The sequence below is a fragment of the Muntiacus reevesi genome, chromosome 22 (genome assembly GCF_963930625.1).
Source record: "Muntiacus reevesi chromosome 22, mMunRee1.1, whole genome shotgun sequence".
NCBI lineage: Eukaryota > Metazoa > Chordata > Mammalia > Artiodactyla > Cervidae > Muntiacus > Muntiacus reevesi.
This window is the reverse complement of record NC_089270.1, coordinates 18,931,360-18,950,856: the sequence shown is the minus strand read 5'-3', so window position 1 is coordinate 18,950,856 and position 19,497 is coordinate 18,931,360. Positions and strand designations below refer to the sequence as shown.

Genomic DNA, 19,497 nt, shown 5'->3' with positions numbered 1-19,497 from the left:
ATTGTCACCTCGCTTTGTCAGATATCTCTCTTTAACAACAAAAAGTAAGGAAGAGAGATGAAGAGATGGTATCTATTTTTTTAAAAAAACAAAATGAAATTCTTGCATTTGCAGTTTATTTATTTTTGGTTCTGCTGGGTCTTCATTGTGCCATGCAGGCTTCTCTAGCTGTGGTGCACGGGCTTAGCTCTCTAGCTGCAGAGCATGGGCTTAGTCCTTTAGTTGTGGAGCATGGGCTTAGTTCTTTAGTTGTGGAGTATGAGCTTAGTTCTCTAGCTGTGGTGCATGGGCTTAGTTCTTTAGTTGTGGAGTATGGGCTTAGTTCTCTAGCTGTGGTGCATGGGATTAGTTCTTTAGTTGTGGAGTATGGGCTTAGTTCTCTAGCTGTGGTGCATGGATTCAGTTCTCTAATTGTGGTGCACGGGCTTAGCTCTCTAGCTGCGGAGCATGGGCTTAGTTCTCTAGCTGTGGTGCATGGGCTCAGCTCTCTAGCTGCGGAGCATGGGCTTAGTTCTTTAGTTGTGGAGTATGGGCTTAGTTCTCTAGCTGTGGTGCATGGGCTCAGCTCTCTAGCTGTGGAGCATAGTGGGAACTTAAAGGGGTGGGAATCCCTCATTTTCATCAGAAATAATTACAATACATCTTCACAATGAGATACTAAGCAATCATTACAACTGGAATGACTACCCCAATGTTCATCACAGCACTATTTACAACAGCCAGGACATGCAAGCAACCTAAACATCCATCAGCAGAGGAATGATGAAGAAGATAAGGCACACATATACAGTGGAATATTACTCGGCCATAAAAAGGAACAAAATCTGGGTCATCTGTAGTGATGTGGATGACCCTAGAATCTGTCATACAGAGCAAAGTAAGTCAGAAAGAGAAAAACAAATATCACATACTAACACATATATATGGAATCTAGAAAAACGGTACTGATGAACTTATTTGCAGGGCAGGAATAGAGATGCATATGTAGAGACCAGACTTGTGGACACAGGGTGGGAAAGAGGGTGGGACGAAGGAAACAGTAGCATTAACATAAATACACTGTCATTTATAAAGTAGATAGCTAGTGCGAATCTCCTGTATAGCGCAGGGGGCTCCACTCGGTGCTCTGTGATGACCTAGAGGGGTGGGATGGGGGTGGGAGGGAGGTCCAAGAGGGAGGGGATACATGTATACCTATGGTTGATTCATGCCGTTGTACGGCAGAAACTAACAAAACATTGTAAAGCAATTAAACTCCAATTTAAAAAATAAAAAATTAAAACTGGAAAGACTTCACAGTATTCTGTTAAGAGAAAAGTGCAGATGATAAAGCAGGATGCTGAGTTCTGCTTCTACTTACAATGTGGAAAGTCCTAAGAGAATGCTGTTTCCATCTGAATGATGAGAAAAAGCGGAGTAATTTACAAAATAATAACTTTTCTTGAGCCTATCAGAGAGTTGAGGTCACAAGGCAACCAAGTGAACTGAATTCCAAAGAACGAGAGGTCCTTCCCTGAACTGCCTCACTTTTGGCAGAGCACTAATTAGCTAAACATTTAATGCATCCTTCAATGCCTAGTGTGGGTGAGTGTGTCAGTGTGGAATAGCTTAGTGTCTCAGACAAGAGGGAGTTCGCACTCACTCTCAAGCTCTTTTCTACAGACCTCCACTGGGTGTTCATACGAAAGGTTAGAGGCAGAGGCGGAAACTGGCGAGAGGCCCCCTGCCCTTCATAGGCATGCAGGAGGTGACACGGACAAGCAGCCGCTGCTGGGGGACAAGCCAGCCTCGTCTTCTTTCCCAGAGCCTTCTCTTGCAAAGCCAAAATCTCAAGCTCCTGGGGGAGGGAAGAAAACCCTCTGGCCTCTAGGACCAGGCAGAAGTCCATTGCTTCTGAGAGAAGAATAAAAGCAGAACTTGCTTGACTCTGAGGGAGGAGTAGGAAACTCTCTGCCCGCAGACATAAGCAAAAAGCCACTGCACCTTAGCGAAGGGTGGAAGCAAAAATCTTCTGTCCACTGGCTTATGACCTGCTCCAAAGCAGGTCTCTCATTGCAGAGAAAGGCAGGACTGTTTAGAAAGCCTTAACCTGGAAGGTTCAGGCTTGCCTAAGACTGATACAAGGCCAGGACAACAAAGAAACCCCATTACCCCTACAACTAGCCATGCCCAGAGGAAAAAACAACAGAAGTGAGTGCCCCTCTCTTCCAATTATTGGGGTAAGGACAAGAGTACGAGAGAGCTACTCTGCAGTTGTGCAGAGACAGTTGAAAGCTGAGGGTAAAGCATAAATGCTTAGAAAACTCCTCTGGCACCCCAGGCTCCACTCCACACACACAGTTGACAGCAACCATCCATTGAAGTCTGTGGTGCGCTAACTGTAGCCATAGCAACAGTGAAACCCAAATCCAGCTTGCCTCTTGATTCACTGACTCAGCCTCCACCCTCTGCCACATACCTCCAACACTGATGGCTTGAAAGAATAGGTATGCCCATTCTCGATAATAAATGGTATTTACCTTAGTCTCTGTTCTTCCAGGCATGATGTCTAGCATATAATTAAAAATTATGAATTACACAAAAGCACAAGAAAAAAAATTATCAAGAGATAAGTAATAAATAGAACCAGACTCAAGGATGACCCAGATGTTGCATCTATCAGATAGGGACTTTAAGATAACTATAATTAACATGTTAAAGGGATTAGTGGAAAAGATGGACAATATGCATGAACAGATGGGAAATTTCAGCAAAGAGACAGAAAGTACAAAAGTGTCAAATGCAAATGTTGTACATAAAAAACAGTATCAGAGATGAATTTCTTTTATGGGCTTATTGTTAGGGCATAGTTGAGGAAAGAATTCATGAACTTGAAGATATGTCAATAGAAATTATTCAAACTGAAATATAAAGATAAAAAGGAGTGAATTAAACAGGACAGCACTTCCAAGAGTTGTGGAACATGAAACAGTATGACATCTGTGTAATTAGAGTCCCAGAAAAAGATGAAGATAGAAAACAAGGTCAAAAATAATCTGAAGATATGATGACCAAAAATTTTCAAAACTTAATGAAAAAATAAACGAACAGCTTATACAATCCAACAACAACAACCCAATTGAAAAATGGGCAGAAGACATAAAGAGACGTTTCCCCAAAAGAAGAAATACAGATGGCCAACAGGCACATGAAAAGATGCTCAACATCTTAAATTATTAGAGAAATGCAAATCAAAACTACAATGAGATACCACCGCAAGCTGGTCAGAACAGCCATCATTAAAAAGTCTACACACAACAAACGCTGGAGAGGGCGTGGAAAAAAGGGAACCCTCCTACACAGTTGGTGGAAATGTAAATTGGTGCAGCCACTGTGGAAAACAGTAGGGAGGTTCCTCAGAAAAGACTGAAAGTAGAATTATCATGTGATTCAGGAATCCCATTGCTGGGCACACACCCAGACAATAATTCAAAAAGATACATGCACCCCTAAGGTCACAGCGGCACTATTCACTACAGCCAAGACATGGGAACAAATGTCCACCGACGGGTGACTGCATTAAGAAGATGTGGGACATATGCACATTTCACATTCAGCCATAAGGAAGAACAAAAATAATGCCATTTGCAGCAACATGGATGCAACTAGAGATTATCACACTAATGAAGTAAGTCAGAAAGAGAAAGACCAACACCAGACAGTGTCACTTACATGTGGAATCTAAAATATGACACAAATAAACCTATGAAACAGAAACAGAATCAGGGGACAGAGAGAATAGACTACTGGTTGCCAAGGGCTTGGGGGGATGAAAGAGGGTAGGAGTGGGACTTTGGGATTAGCAGATGCAAACTGGCATATGTAGAATGGATAAACGACAAGGTCCCAATGTACAGCACAGGAAGCTATACTCAGTATCCTATAATAAACAGTATTGTGATTCAAATATACTTCAATAAAAATTAAATTTAAAAAAATTAATGAAAGACAACCAGCCACAGTTCCAGGAAGCTCAAAGACTCTCAAGCAGGATAGCACTCTCCTGTTCTGCCCTTACTCAAAAAAAAAACCAAAGAAAACCCCAAACCTAGACACATCAGAGTCAAACTGCTTAAAACCAAAGACAAAAAAAATCCTAAAAGCAGCAAAAAAACATTACATGTGGACCTGGGTCAGAAGGTAAAGAATTTGCCTGCAATACAGGAGACATGGATTTGATTCCTAGGTTGGGAAGATTCCCTGGAAAGGGAAATGGCAATCCACTCCAGAATTCTTGCCTGGAGAATTCAGTGGACAGAGGAGCCTGGAAGGCTAAAATCCATGGGATCGCAAAGAGTGACTAACACTGGAGCTTGCTTATGGACCTCTGGCGGTCCAATGGCTAAGACTCGGTGCAAGGTGCTCGGATTCAATCCTGGTCAGGGAACTAGATCAGGAATAATGCTAAGAATTCCAGCAGACTTCTCAGATGCTATACAAGGCAAGATTGACATCTTATTGTTCTGAAAGTCTGCTTTAACATTGTGTTAATCCAGAGTTTTATGTCCAGTAAAAGTACCTTTCAAAGATGGAAGTAAAATAAAGACCTCCAGACAAACAAAAGTTGAGAATTTATTGCCAATAAAACTGTGCTACAAGAAATAGTAAAGAAAGTTCTTTGGGCAGAAGGATGATATCAAATGGAAATTAGGATACACATAGTAAACAGGCTGGAAAGGATATAATTAAGGGAAATATTAAATATATTTTTCTTATTTTAATCACTTTTAAATAGTATATAGAGTATGGATATATTTGTAGAAAGAACAGCATAACGCACTTTAAAAATCTTTAGAAGGTTATACATCAAATTTTCAACTAATTTTTTCTAAGTGGAAGGGCAACATATTATTTTATTCTTTACAAAGCTTATTTGTACTTTCTGAATTTTTTGCATCGAATTTATATTACATTTTGTGCTAAAAATATATTTTAAAGATAATATGCAGATTTCAAGAGCTCAGAGGTTAGAGAAATTTTCTAACTGTTAGAAGAAATAATAACTAGGAAATAAATTTTCTGTTATAAAAAACTTTTCCCACTTTTTTTCCTCCTACTATATGGGAAAGAAGAGACAAAGAAAAGAAAAAAAAGGGCCTCTTTGCTGCATAAGCCAATAGTAATAAAGCTAAGTTTCTAGATAATAAATAAGGATTAACTAGAAGCCTCTTAGAAAGGTTGTGGATGTTCTTTCTGCAAGCTGAAACTTTGGGACTGGAGCCATATACGTGACTTGAAGGACTGTTTATTCCAAGAAAATATTAAAAGACTAATCTCTACATGGTCTAGAAAGAGAGCCAGGAATCGATAATGTCTAAATATTAGTGAGAATGTTATCTGCTTGCACCAAAATGTCTTTCATTTTGTCAATCTTTCAAATGTCATTCTAATTTTGCTTTGACATCTCTGTAATTATTCAAAATTTACATGGAAACTAACTAAGACTTCTTAGTCTTGGTAGCTTCCCAAGTGGTGCAGTGGTAAAAGAATCTGCCTGCCAACCTGGAGGAGGAAATGGCAACCCACTCCAGTATCCTTGCCTGGAAAATTCCATGGACAGAGGAGCCTGGTCCATGAGGTTGCAGAGTCGGACACAATTGAGCACATCAATATTTTACTTGTTGTTCAGTCGCTAAGTCAAGTATGACTCTTTGTGACCCTGTGGACTGCAGCATACCAGGCTTCCCTGTCCCTCACCACCTCCTGAAGTTTGCTCAAACTCATGTCCATTGACTTGGTGATGCCATCTAACCATCTCTTCTTTTGTCATCCCATTCTCCTCCTACCTTCATTCCTTCTCAGCATCAGGGTCTTTTCCAATGAGTTAACTCTTCACATCAGGGGACCAAAGTATTGGAGCTTTAACTTCAGCATCAGTCCTTCCAATGAATATTCAGGGTTGATGACCTTTAGGATTGACTGGCTTGATCTCCTTGTAGTCCAAGGGACTCTCAAGAGCCTTCTCCAACACCACATTTCAAAAGCATCAAATCTTTGGCACTCAGCTTTCCTAATGGTCCAACTCTCACATCGGTACATAATTACTGGAAAAACCATAAATTTGACTAGATGGACCTTTATCAGAAAAGTGATGTCTCTGCATTTTAATACACTGTCTAGGTTTGTCATAGTTTTTCTTCCAAGGAGCAAGCATCTTTTAATTTCATGGCTGCAGTCACTGTCCACAGTGATTTTGAAAGAATAATTTTGTGCAGATATACGGGCTGTTCTTCTTTACGTTTTTTTATTTTTAAGAATTTTTACTGTGCTCTTTTTTGATGTGGTTAATCAAGGCCATGGGGAGCCTGAATCTTTAGAATTCAAGGACAACATTTACATGACAGAATTATTGAAAGGATCAGAAATAGACTGAACAACAATAATAAAGATATAATGTAAGTACACAGTAGGCAGTTCGTGAAAGTGAAAGTGTTGGTTGCTCAGTCATGTCCAACTCCTTTTGACCCCATGGACTGTAGCCCTCTGTCCATGGAATTCTCCAGGCTAGAATACTGGAGAGGGTAGCCATTTCCTTCTCCAGGGGATCTTCCAGACACAAGGATTGAACCCGGGTCTCCTGCATTGCAGGCAGATCTTCACCATCTGAACCATCAGGATAAACAGCAGCCATTATTGCTGGATGGCATCACTGACTCGATGGGCATGAGTCTGAGTAAACTCCGGGAGCTGGTGATGGACAGGGAGGCCTGGCGTGCTGCGACTCATGGGATTGCAAAGAGTCAGACACGACTGAGCAACTGAGCTGAACTGAACTGACTACTGCCTACTGAACTGACTCAAAGATGCAAGAAGATGCCTTATTGCCATCAGCAATGAAGCTAAGATAATACTTTACAAACAGCAGTTCAAAAATCCACTGACACCTACTGATTAATATGTCTAACATGCTCGTGACTGGAAGATTCAGATGACATTCGAGACACTGTCTCTTCATCTTGCAGGGGAATTTCACACACAGACATGGATGGTCAGTGTGGGGAAAGAAAAGTGAAACTAATGCAGTTGATGTGTGTGTTCAAACACACACAGAGACATACACAGAGGCACGTTCTCCCAAAGTCCTAGTAGGAAAAATACCTCTTACAGAGGCAAACAAATGACATTTTCACTTGGAAATTTTTAAAAAGTCAAAATGAATTCTTGAATTATGTGCCACACGGTTTCTCCCCTGTCCAAATTTTTAGCCACTAAAACAGGGAAACTTTGTTGGTGCTGCCACCTCAATATTGAATCATCTGTCCTGTATCCCAGAGTACCATCCAGGTGTTTGATTGGTACCTCAGAGTCTCTTTAGAAAGACCAAAAGCAAGATTGGAAAGCAACAATACCCCAATAAAAATTTTTTAAAAGGAAAGCCCAGAAGCTTAGCTTGGGATGTTTCACCTCTTCCTATTGACTTTTTTTTTTTCAATACAAATATTACATTTTAATGAAGTTTTATGTATACAAATGTGAAACAATCACTGTGAGTTAAAAGCATCATTCTTTTTTTTGTTTTGTTTTGTTTTTTCTATTTATTTTTCCTGACTGAATACAGCTCATACCTCTTCCACTAATTTTTATCAAGTCCTTGTACCTCGGAAATTCAGAATTTTAACTCCTGTCAACGACAGCTGGATGTAGAGAAAACTATTCAAAGAAATAAATTATTTCATTCTTAAAAGTTTTACAGGGCCAGGATAAGATGTGACTGCTTTAAAGTGAGGACAGAGCGGGAGAGAAGCTTCCAGGGCCCAAGCTGTTATCCAGAGATAGGCTGTCTGTCACAGGGCTTCCCAGGTGGCGCTAGTGGTAAAGAATTCCCTGCCAGTGCAGGAAACCCAAAAGATGTGGGTTTGATCCCTGAGTTGGGAAGATTCCCTGGAGGAGGAAATGGCCACCCACTCCAGTATTCGTGCCTGGAAAATTCCATGGACTGAGGAGCTTGGCGGGCTACAGTCTGTGGGGTCACAAAGAGTCGGACAGGACTGAGCACTCAAGTGGAAGAAAAGATTCAAGGAAAAGGAACGTTTACATAGACAATGAACATGTGAAAAGAATAAACCTGAGCAAGATGATGGAGCCAGGAGAGATTACAAGAGGGCAAAACCCTCACGCCATCAAAATAAAACATCTGAGCAATAGGCTGAATGGCTTTTGTTCTCTCAAGAGGCTGGGGGAGAGGAAGACATGGGGAACAACAAAGACGTGAGAACACTGTGTGACAGAAGAGGGAAAAATGTCCCTGTGCAGAGAAGGGCACCGAGGAACCAAGCCCCCTGGCACGGAAAGAGACAGGGAGAGCCAAGATGGTAAGAGGCCCATCAACAAGGTGGCATGAACTGGAAACAGCTTCAGGGGAAAGGCCTGAGTAACAGGAGAGGTGGACCGGGAGCAGCCAAGGCATCCATGGAGAGAGACTCCCAGTCAGGCCATGGGCGATGCCTGGCGAGGCTTCCTTTCTCACTTTCCCAAACCCAAATCAGGCTCTAGACAGAAAGAGCAAGTTCTGTCCAGAATCTGGTTCTCTTGTTCCTGTTCCATTGCCAGCATCTTGGTATGCAAGATGCAGAGCTTGGTATGCAGTGAATGCTCAAAACGCTGTGGTTGAATGAAAAGCGATACATGTAGAAAAGAAAAGGAGGCTGGATGCCCTGAGAAACGCCATGTGTCTCATACGTGTATTAGTCGCTTCAGTCGTGTCCAACTCTTCTCCACTGTATGAACTGCAGCCCGACAGGCTCCTCTGTCCATGGGATTCTCCAGGCAAGAAAACTGGAGTTGGTTGCCATTCCCTTCTTCAGGGGAATTTTCCAAACCCAGGGATTGAACCCAGGTTCTCCTGAATTGCAGGCAGATTCTTTAGCATCTGAGCCATGAGGGAAGCCCATGTGCCTCATGGCTTCCATTATTTTTTAATATTTCTTTATTTGGCTGTGCCAGGTCTTAGCTGTGGCACTCGGGATCTTCAATCTTCCTTGAGGCATGTGGGATCTTCTGGTTGTGTTTGGACTCTTAGCTGCAGCATGCAGGATCTAGTTCTCTGACCAGGGATCAAACCTGGCCCCCTTGCATTGGGAGTTCAAAGTCTTAGCCACTGAACCACAGGGGAACGTCCAAAGACTTTCATTATCGAGGTGTGAGTGGGCAGAGACGATGCCCAAGGGTTGGGCTCTGCATACAGCATGCCTGAGCAATGCTCACCCTGGGGATGGATTGATTCTGCTCTTACAAGACCATCAAGGACCCAAGAGAGACAGGCAGTGCTCAAACCACAAGTGACTGATGAGCAAGGGAGCTGCAGAGCGTGTTTCTGTTTGAAAGACTCTGTCCCCAACATCTCATCCATGTTTGGATGTTTAAAAGTCTCATTATCTAGAATCTCTCCTTTGGGGGTAATTTCTATAGAATTTTCCACAAAATACAATTAGCCAACCAATGTGCACAGCCATTCAAAGTCACTAAATTCTAGACAAGAATTGTTGTATCACTCTAGCAACAGTTAAGAGTAGGGCTGCAAGGCAAAAGAACTCAGGGTGGAGAGAGACTCCCCAAGACCCAGCATGAAGCCAGAACCAAAGAGCAATGGATTTGGTCAACAGAGATGGAACCAAGCTGATCGTAAATTCCCAGCTGACTCATCCCACCCACCTGGGGAATCCCCCAAGTGGAAGATGAAGCTTTGAGGATAGAGAAGTGAAGATAAGTCAATTGTAGACTTGTTGTCTGACTGCTCTGTCTTAGTCATGCAACAGAGAAATACACTTAGGGTTTACACAGAGAGGACTAAAACAAAGTCATAAAAGGATGGTATCACTGAGATTTGGTGCTTGTCCTTTAAAAAGGAAAAAAAAAAAAAAAAAGACAAACGATAACAAATTAGGAGACAAATTGAAGTGAAATCAACCTCAAAAAGATTCAAATGCCTTTCTTCCGGAAATGGTAAGATTTACACATTTTCATCTCTTCTAAGGGCTTCCCAGGTGGCTCAATGATAAAGAACCCACCTGCCAATGCAAGAGACCACAAGAGACGCTGGCTCGATCCCTGGGTTGGAAAGATCTCCTGGAGGAGGAAATGGCAACCCACTCCAGTATTCTAGGCTGGATAATCTCACGGATGGAGAAGCCTGATGGGCTACAGTGCATGGGGCCACAGAGAGTCAGACATGACCGAGGGGTAACCATAGCACAATCCCATCCCCACCCCACCTTCCTTTGGGTGGAACTCCAGTGGTAACCCTGGACCACAGAATGAAACATGGAAAGTCACAGCTAAGGACGGAGCAGAAAGATGAAAGAATCCAGTCCTCTCCTGGCCCTGTATGGCTGCCATAACCTGGACCTGCACAATTCTCTCATATGTGAGAGAAACGAACTTCTATCTTAAGACAAACACAATTCCCACCTGATAGACCCACTGTCAACCTGATGAGTAGCCCTTTCTAGGCTCAGCCCCAACATTTTCAGGGTCCAGGCCAAGAGAAGAGGTGGGGGCCCTTAGCTGTGGCTGAGCCCGTTCTCTTCCCACGCCTGTCTTCTTTGTGTGGAAATCCAGGCCCAGGCGTCTAAGCTCCTCCCCAGGCCAACACGGCCCCTCGGCCCCTCTGGGTCTAGGGCGCACACACTCCCTTCAGGAGGACAGAGCCGAGAAGAGGCTGGTGCAGACTCTGAAAGTGAGCTCAGAGACACCTGGGCAGGGATTCCAGGACCCTAGAACCCCGAGGCAAGGTCTAGAAGTGGAAGGAGGCTCCAGGTGGCAAGCCCTGTGCTCTGTGATCCTCTTGCCCTGCGGGGACAAACACAGCTCTTGAAGGCACAGGAGCCAGGCAGGGACCCCAACCACCATGATCTAAATGTGACACCGCTGGCTTCTCACCCTCTCATCTCCCAATGCCTGCCCTTTCGGCATTGACAACTTGACAACAGAGCGAAACCTGAGGCTGTCCAGCTACCTGCTTGTAATCACCTTGGTAGAATGACCTCTTAGAGGAAACGTTTGGAACTAAAACAACTGTGCCACTTTCCTATTACCCTTAAGTGAAAGTTGCTCAGTCGTGTCCGACTCTTTGTGACCCCATGGACTATAGAGTGCATGGAATTCTCCAGGTAAGAATACTGGAGTGGGTAGCCTCTCCCTTCTCCAGGGGATCTTCCCAACCCAGGGATGGAACCCAGGTCTCCCACACTGCAGGCAGATTCCTTACCAGCTGAGTCACAAGGGAAGCCCTATTACCCTTAAGGCCTCTATTGTCTCTCTTTTATTAGACTGTATAATGGAAAGCTGAGCACGCTTGGCTCTCAGGCAAGCTTTTCTTTTGATGGGTTGTCGTTAGGATGATCAAGCACAGTGGCTCCATCAACTGTAATATTAGTGCTAGGGGACTTCCCTGGAGGTCCACACTTCCACTGCAGGAGGTATTGGTTCAATCCCTGGTGGGGAACTAAGATCCCACATGCTGCACACAGTGGCCAAAAAAATAAATAAAATAAAACTAAAATTATCAGTGCTCGTGTTCTGATTGAAGGTGTGTGTATGCTCAGTCGCTAAGTCATATCTCAGTCTTTGGGACCCCACGGACTGTAGCCCACCAGGCTCCTCTGTCCATGGGATTCTCCAGGCAAGAATAAGGAGTGGGGTGCCATTTTCTCCTCCAGGGAATCTTTCCAACCCAGGGATTGAATACGAGTCTCCTGCTCGACAGGTGGATTCTTTACTATTTTGCCACCTGGGAAACCTTCTGAGTGAAGGAGGAGTCTCTAAATCCTGGGTCTCTGTCATTTACACATTTGCCTGTTTGAGAAAACTCTCCAAGTGTTTAGCTAGGTCTCTTTGCACAAATATTGCTCTGTGGCAAATCCCGGCCACTAAAACTGGAACAAGGACTGTTGCCCTCAGAGGACCCCAGAGGGGATAGGAATTCTGTCCAGGAGAGGGCTCTCTAAGGAGTGCTGCTGACATGGCACAAGACTGGGCTACGAGTGAGCATCTTCTGTTTTTCAAGATGCCCCTCCCACTTGGCACAGAACAGCAAGGTCTGGGACCCGATATGGCCATGCCACCCGTGATGGGACCCACTGCTCCAGCTCCCACCCCCATGAGCAAGGACTCATTCCTTAAGGAACCTACGTCCTCTGTGGGGCCTGAACGACAGGACCGGTAAAGCTGGCCTCATGAATGTAGCTCTCTTGCTGTAGTTCAGTGATTCTTTTATTATTATTATTTATTTATTTATGGGGCTGCATCGGGTCTTAGGGCTTCCCTGGCAGCTCAGTGGTAATGAGCTTGCTTGCAATGCAGGTGCTGCAGGAGATGCCAGGTTCAATCTCTGGGTCAGGAAGATGCCCTGGAGGAGGGCATGGCAACCCACTCCAGTACTCTTGCCTGGAGAATCCCATGGACAGAGGAGCTGGCGGGCTGCAATCCATGGGGGTCACAAAGAGTTGGACACGACTGAACAACGAACTTCATATGTTGAAATCGAATCCTCAAGGCAATGACAGGCTTCGGGAGGTGAATAAGTCATAAAAGTGAAGGCCTCATGGACAGAATTAGGGCTCTTATGAGAGAGACCCCAGAGAGCTCTCTTGCCCCTTCTGCCCTGTGAGGACATAAGACAACAACTATCTAGGAACCAGGAAGCAGGCTCTCACTGGACACCAGATCTTCTGGTGCCTTGATCTTGGGCTTCCCAGCCTCCAAAACTGTGAGAAATAAATGTCTGTTGTGTAAGCCACCTGGTCGTCAGTATTTTTGTTATAGTAGCGCAAACAGACTGACAGTACTTCTATTCCCAACTTTCTGTTTACATTTTGTTTATCCGTTTTCTCATAGGAAAAATGCAAGACAGGGGTTAACTGATTTGTAAAAAGCTCTAAAACTCAAGGGCTCTATAGACTTCTATGAAGTGACAGACATAATAAATATTCTTCCCCCATCCTTATCTAACTTCTCATCCTTCAGGTCTTGGCTTGGGAGTTATTTCCTTCTAGCCTGCAGGGTGGGCTAGGAGACCCCTCTCTGTGTTTCCATGGTGCCTTCCTCTACTCTACTATATATCATTCTCCTCCTTCTAGAGTATAATTATCTGTAAGTTAATTTGTGGGTTCCCTGTTAGTCTGCAAATACTGGGGAAACTGAGACCAATCTTTCAGACTGTATCCTCAGCTCTGACTTCCAGCAGGAGCTCAATGATATATGAAATGATACTGTGAATGAATGGTTTCTGATACTATAGTCGTTCGGTCACTGAACTGGTGATGAAAAATGTTCTCAGACATCTATTCAGGGAATATGCTGAAATAGTCTTTGTTCTTCTGCCTGCCTTTAGAGATAGTCTTTGGACATATGTACCATGAGTATACACCTAATGAATCAGATTACCACATTGTTTAAAAGAGAAAACTTGAAAAAAATTTTCCATTTTTATGGTCAGAGAAACCACACTATTATACTCGGCTCACTTCTCATGAATAAAACAGAAGATCCTCTGCCTTCTCATCTGAGCTCTTCAAATTAATCTCAGGTTTGATTGTCCCAAAGCATTACTAATTGTATAGCAACATCATTTATATCACAAAATTAGAAACGACATACATTTCCTGTCGTGGAGTGATGGTTAAATAAACTCTGACACTCAAACAGTGAACCCATGCAGCCTTTGATAATGGTGCCTACAACATAATCTGAAGTTAAAAGGCAAGACATAAAATTACATAAGCAGTATGACTTTCACCATGTAAAAATATGTCAAATGTAAGCATAGATGTAGAAGATATTATAGAATCTAAACTGTGGTTGTGTTTATGTGTTAGAACTGTGGGAGATTTTCTTTCTACTTCTCTGAATTCTGCAGGTTTTCCTATTTTACTCTCATGTTAAAAAATCAGAATCAAGAAGTCATTTAATTGAAAGCATCTTATTATTTTCTGCTATAAAACTTTTGGCTATTGATACAGGTTGCGTCCGCCTGAAAGAACTGTCTGGAGGAGACAAAGAAGACCCAGAGGTGAAGCCAACAGAAGCAGAGGTTAGCGGACTTCCCTCGCAGTCCTGTGATTAAGAATTAGCCTTCCAATGCAGGAGACACGGGTTTGATCCCTGGTTGGGGAACTAAGGCCGTGGAAGCAGGGGGTGGACTGGAGTAGCTCCTGCCTAGGGCATGAGTCATCATGAATCTATCATTGTGTGCCAGGCATTTCCCATCCTTTTTGTTTTCATTATGTCCTCACAAAAACTGTAAGAGACAGGTACTACTGTTACCCCATCTTACAGCCACAAATGAGCCCTGAGAGCAGTCAACTCTTTTGCAAGGATGTGCAGATGCTCAAGTGCAGGCCTGTGCAATCGTCTCTTCCACCCTCCCTTTTCTCACCACCATCTTTGACGTGAGAAGAGAGGCTAAGGATCAAAAGGACACATTTCTAAGCCATACTTCTCTTATGTAAGGAACTTTGCATCAGAGGTACAGACTCCATTTCCATTATAAGGAGACTCTGTTTGAGAGAATGCTTCAAATGATTCCTGCCTGTCAGTGGAGATGGTCTCCAGGGACAATTTGTCCACCATACCATCTCAAGACCCTTACTAGAATGCCATCCTCAAGTCATCTCTCTTTGCACATAAATCCATTGTTTTGGGGGCAAGGAACCTATTTATAAGTGCTCTCATTGTGGCCAACTCTGCTGATCTAAACCAACATGAGTTTCCCTGGTGGCTCAGATGGTAAAGAATCTGCCTGCAATGCCGGAGACCAGGGTTCAATCTCTGGGTCGGGTAGATCCCCTGGAGAGGGCAATGGCAACCCACTCCGGTATTCTTGCCTGGAGTATCCCATGGACAGAAGAGCCTGGTGGGCTACAGTCCACAGGGTCGCCAAGTGTCAGATATGACTGAGCAACTAAGACTAACACATTGCGGCCCACTCTGCAGATCTAGAGCAACACGGATGCAGCCCAAGCCGGCTTCCTAGTGGAAATGTGAACCTTGGATGCTCCCCACTTGCAGCACAGGGATGTTGAAAGGAGATTCACCCTGTAAACGCTGACGGGCTGAAACTGCTCAGCTGACACCGTGCACGCACACAAGCATTTTGAGGCTCTTTGTTACCCAGTCATGTTTTCTCTGCACAGAAACCTTCTGGTGTTAACAGTTCCAGGAGTGGGGGAGGGGAGACTTCACTAGGAGAGGATTCCGGGAGAACAGAGCAGGGGACGGAGAGGGAGGCCAGTCCCACTGGAGTCCAGTGTATCACTAAAGTAAAGCAAATCCTCTCTGCCCTCCTCGCCAGCCCAGGGAAACACGGACGAGCGAGTGAGGAAAACAACAGAGACATTCCATGAAGTCAGCCACGCAGATGGGTCGGAAAGAAATGACAAGTGAGCTTACAGGAACTCCATTTCAAAATCAAGGTCAAATTCAAAACAAATGTGTGAGCAGGGGAAAAACATCATGATCAAAAGGGAATGAATCCACAGAGAGCGACCCTAACAAGAAGATCCAATCTGCAGGGGAACTGCCTGGGGATATTATTACACTCCACTGGGCTCTGTCTCTGGGTCCTGTCCCTCAGGGATATCGATGGTGAATGCTCACTTACTTTCTCTGGAACCGGACTACGGGGTCAGCCAGCAAGTCAGTGACGTCAAGCTTCCTCCCCTTCTCAATGACGTCCCGATGCTTGCGGACAAACAGCCAGCCGATGTGGGAGAAGAAGAAGCCCCGGCGGGCATTGTGTGGGTCAGCGTCCGTCTCTGAGTACTTGTGATGGACTCGGTGGTCCCTCGACCACTCGAAGATGTCGTTCTGCAGGGAGAAGGCAGACCTGAGTGAAGGGATCAAGCACCCCGGCGTTTCCTGAAAGTTCCCCCAATTTCCCCCACCCCCCTGCCTACTCCCACGCCCACTTCCATCCTCACTACTGGCACACTTGCTCCCATCCTCAACTCACAGTCTCTCAACCTCAAGTTCAGTCCCTGGGGGTTGGTTTGGGATGGTTTTCATCCAAACAAAAATACACCCTCACTTAGGAGGCATCTTAGCTTGTCTTTGCGTGTGTGCTAAGTCGTTTCCATCATGTTCAACTCTATGTAACCCTATGGACTGCAGCCTGCCGGACTCCTCTGTGCAGGGGATTCTCACTTAGGAGGCATCTTAGCTTGTCTTTGCGTGTGTGCCAAGTCGTTTCCGTCATGTTCAACTCTATGTAACCCTACGGACTGCAGCCTGCCGGACTCCTCTGTGCAGGGGATTCTCATTTAGTAGGCATCTTAGCTTGTCTTTGCGTGTGTGCTAAGTCGTTTCCATCATGTTCAACTCTATGTAACCCTACGGACTGCAGCCTGCCAGACTCCTCTGTGCAGGGGATTCTCACTTAGTAGGCATCTTAGCTTGTCCTTGTGTGTGTGCCAAGTCACTTCAGTCATGTTTAACTCTGTGAGACCTTATAGACTGCAGCCTGCCAGGCTCCTCTTTCCATGGGGTTCTCCAGGCAAGAATACTGGAGTGGGCTGCCATGCCCTCCTCCAGGGGATTTTCCCCATCCAGGGATTGAACCCAGGTCTCCTGCATTGCAGGCTGATTCTTTACTGCTGAGCACCAAGGAATTAGGGTGTGCCCACTGTAGGAGGTTTCGGCTTGTTGAGTGAACTAGTAAGGAAGTCAGAAGAAAGTTCTGGTGGGGACTACTGAAGCCCACTGGGAGATCATCCATGTCCACAAAAGAGACATTCATCCTCAAGGAGGGGGCAACCCTGAGTATAGAAGGGGGTTAGTTGTTGGCCTGACTCTCTCTGTCCTTCCTCCTTCTCTTCAATGGACTTCCTGTCCAACACACCAGAGAATAGAAAGTCAGTAAATAAAAACCCAAAGAGCTACTTCACCAAATCTCTGCAAAATGCCAAAGCACAAATAATATTATCTGAGGACTGCTCTAATAGTGTGTCACAGACAGGAAGGGAGGGGACTTGGCTCTTTGAGGAATCTGGTCTGCTTGGCAGCATCCCAGGTGGAGAGGCAGGCGGCACTCACTGGAATCCCATGAGAGATTCTGGTGCCCAAAGAAGCAGACACGTCGGAGTCCAGCAGGTTCTGCCAAACCCACAGATGGGGGCGGGGCTTGGGCACACATGGGCGATCAGGTGTTGACCTCATGACGGGAGACAGTGTCAGCGTCTGGAGGTCCTAGGTGAGCTATCCGAGGAAGTTATTTCAGTTCAAACTGTTAATGAAACCTTAGCTATAGCCATGGGCCAGAGAGATCTATAGATTTTCTTCAGTTTATACTCTGTTTTGCTCTTATTTGATAATGCTTTCAAAACGTTGAGAATGGCAAATTAAGTTGGGAAGTAGCATTTTTGATAGGAAAATTGCAGCTGACCCTTGAACAACATGGGTTTGAACTGCACAGGTCCACTTCTACACAGATATCTTTCAATAGGAAATGCTATAGCACTTCATGGTTTGAGGATGGTTGACTCTGAGGATGTAAAGGAACCACAGATAGGAAAATTCAACGAAAAATTATAGGTAGATTAACCTCTGAGTTATTCAGGGGTCAACTGTAATCTGAAAATAAAAACAAATGTATATAGTGTATAAGCCCTTTAAAAAGAGATAATAATGTTTTATACTGTATTATTCAGTACTGAGTCATGCTTTCATTAGGAATCGTCATTTCACAGATATTGGCTCCTTCCTAATGATGACAAGAGACAGAATTGCTTTACTCTCAAAGTTTTAATAGTTCTTTTAATCAGAAAAGGATTTATGGAGTTTTGCGTGTGTTTGTGTGTGTGTCTGGCTCACCCAGTGCTGTTGGAAGGTGATTTGATCTTGTTTATCTTACAACTAAAAATCTGCTTAACACTTGGGTAATGGGACAAACAGGGAAAGTAGAAAGACCTTAAGAAGTATATGCTCAGCTCTAAATACAAAGAGGGAAAAAAGGTGCTTAGAAGTCTGTGTAAGGTGAAAATTATAGCTTGGCTTACTGTGATAAGAAAGAGGCCTTTAAATTTTACCAGTGTGTTGAAACACAGTGGTTGGAAAGAGTGAAAGCATTCATTATTTATAATCACAGAATCTGGAGTCAGGAAGGAATTGCAAATGTCAAGATGACTGCAGCCTGGGGAATAATTTATTACTTTTTCATCCAATTTATTGCTTTTATTGCAAACTCATCTGAATATAGGGAGGGGCAACACTCTGTCCCCAGTTCACAAAATTAAGGCTTAGATGATATGTATTCAAGTTCATCTAGTAAGTCAAACCAATCATGGAACAAAGATGGAGCTCTTTCGGTTCTTAGTTCACACTCATTCAACAAGATATTTCCCTTATCCTTCAAGTTCAGGGGAGAGGGAATCTTTGAAATCTAAGTCTCATTTTTCTTATTAAAAGGTTATGTTGACTCTTGAATTTATTACAATGCAATTTTATAAAAACTAAGTGGAGGGCTCCAAAGGGCTAGAAACATTATTCTCACAAAATTAAGCAAGATATAGCAACAACAAAAGAGTGATAATGAGGACAAGTTGGAACAGAGATGTTTCTTTAATTCCTCTCACCTGGAGACCTTCCCTACAGAAGCTACTCTGAGTGAAGCAATGGAATGAAGCAAGGATTTTGGCCACATTCCAAATAATTGAGCATACAATTGAGCCCAAATACTTTATGGTGTACTTTGAAAAATCTTTTATTTATTTTTTACTCTAAAATTGAGTCCAAAGAAAGAGTGACTCAAAGAACAAGACTTAAGCCAACAATACGGCAGAAAGGAAGCAAGAGTCACACACTAATCCCTAGGGCTTTTTCTTCCTACTTTTCTGCATTTTGTTTCCACCCTGGAGTGGTTGGGTGTGGAAGCCGACATGGGAACAGCATTCGTGTTTGATGAAAAGGTGTGTGCAGCAAGGGTGTGTCTGGTACAATCAATAAGTGAGGAAGTGAAAGCTGAGGGCTGATAAGAGATGGCGGCCTTCCATCGATGAACTGTCCATCAAGTCTGCATATTCCGTCTGCCCATTCTCTGTGTGGACATTTTAGCAGGAGCATGATGTTGAATCCAGCAGCAATTCCTGAAGTCTAAATACATACCCTTTCTCACCAAACAATTAACAAATGATGCAACTTAGAGCTTGTACTTCCCAGTTGGTTTTGGTAGATTACGGTCCTAATACCCCATTATCTTCACAAGTGGGCACTCACCACATGTTTACTGATCATTCCTGAGAGGGAAAGATTGAAGGCAGGAGGAGAAGAGGACGACAGAGGATGAGATGATTGGATGGCATCACCGACTCAATGGACATGAGTTTGAGTAAGCTCTGGGAGTTGGTGATGGACAAGGAAGCCTGGCGTGCTGCAGTCCATGGGGTTGCAAAGAGTCGGACACGACTGAGCAATTGAACTGAACCTGATAGAGGATTTTTGGTGGTGAAGGGGGCTACATTAGTTCTA

The 19,497-nt window shown here is 44.0% G+C and overlaps 1 protein-coding gene across 1 annotated transcript in view; it reads right to left on the bottom strand.

The window, feature by feature from the left end:
• The window catches only part of SCD5 (stearoyl-CoA desaturase 5), a 170,095-nt gene that overhangs the window by 29,364 nt on the left and 121,234 nt on the right, over positions 1–19,497 (bottom strand). Inside the window, exon 3 of the mRNA XM_065914514.1 lies at positions 15,638–15,843. Coding sequence (XP_065770586.1) covers positions 15,638–15,843 — 206 coding nt within the window. The remainder of the gene's footprint in view (positions 1–15,637; positions 15,844–19,497) is intronic.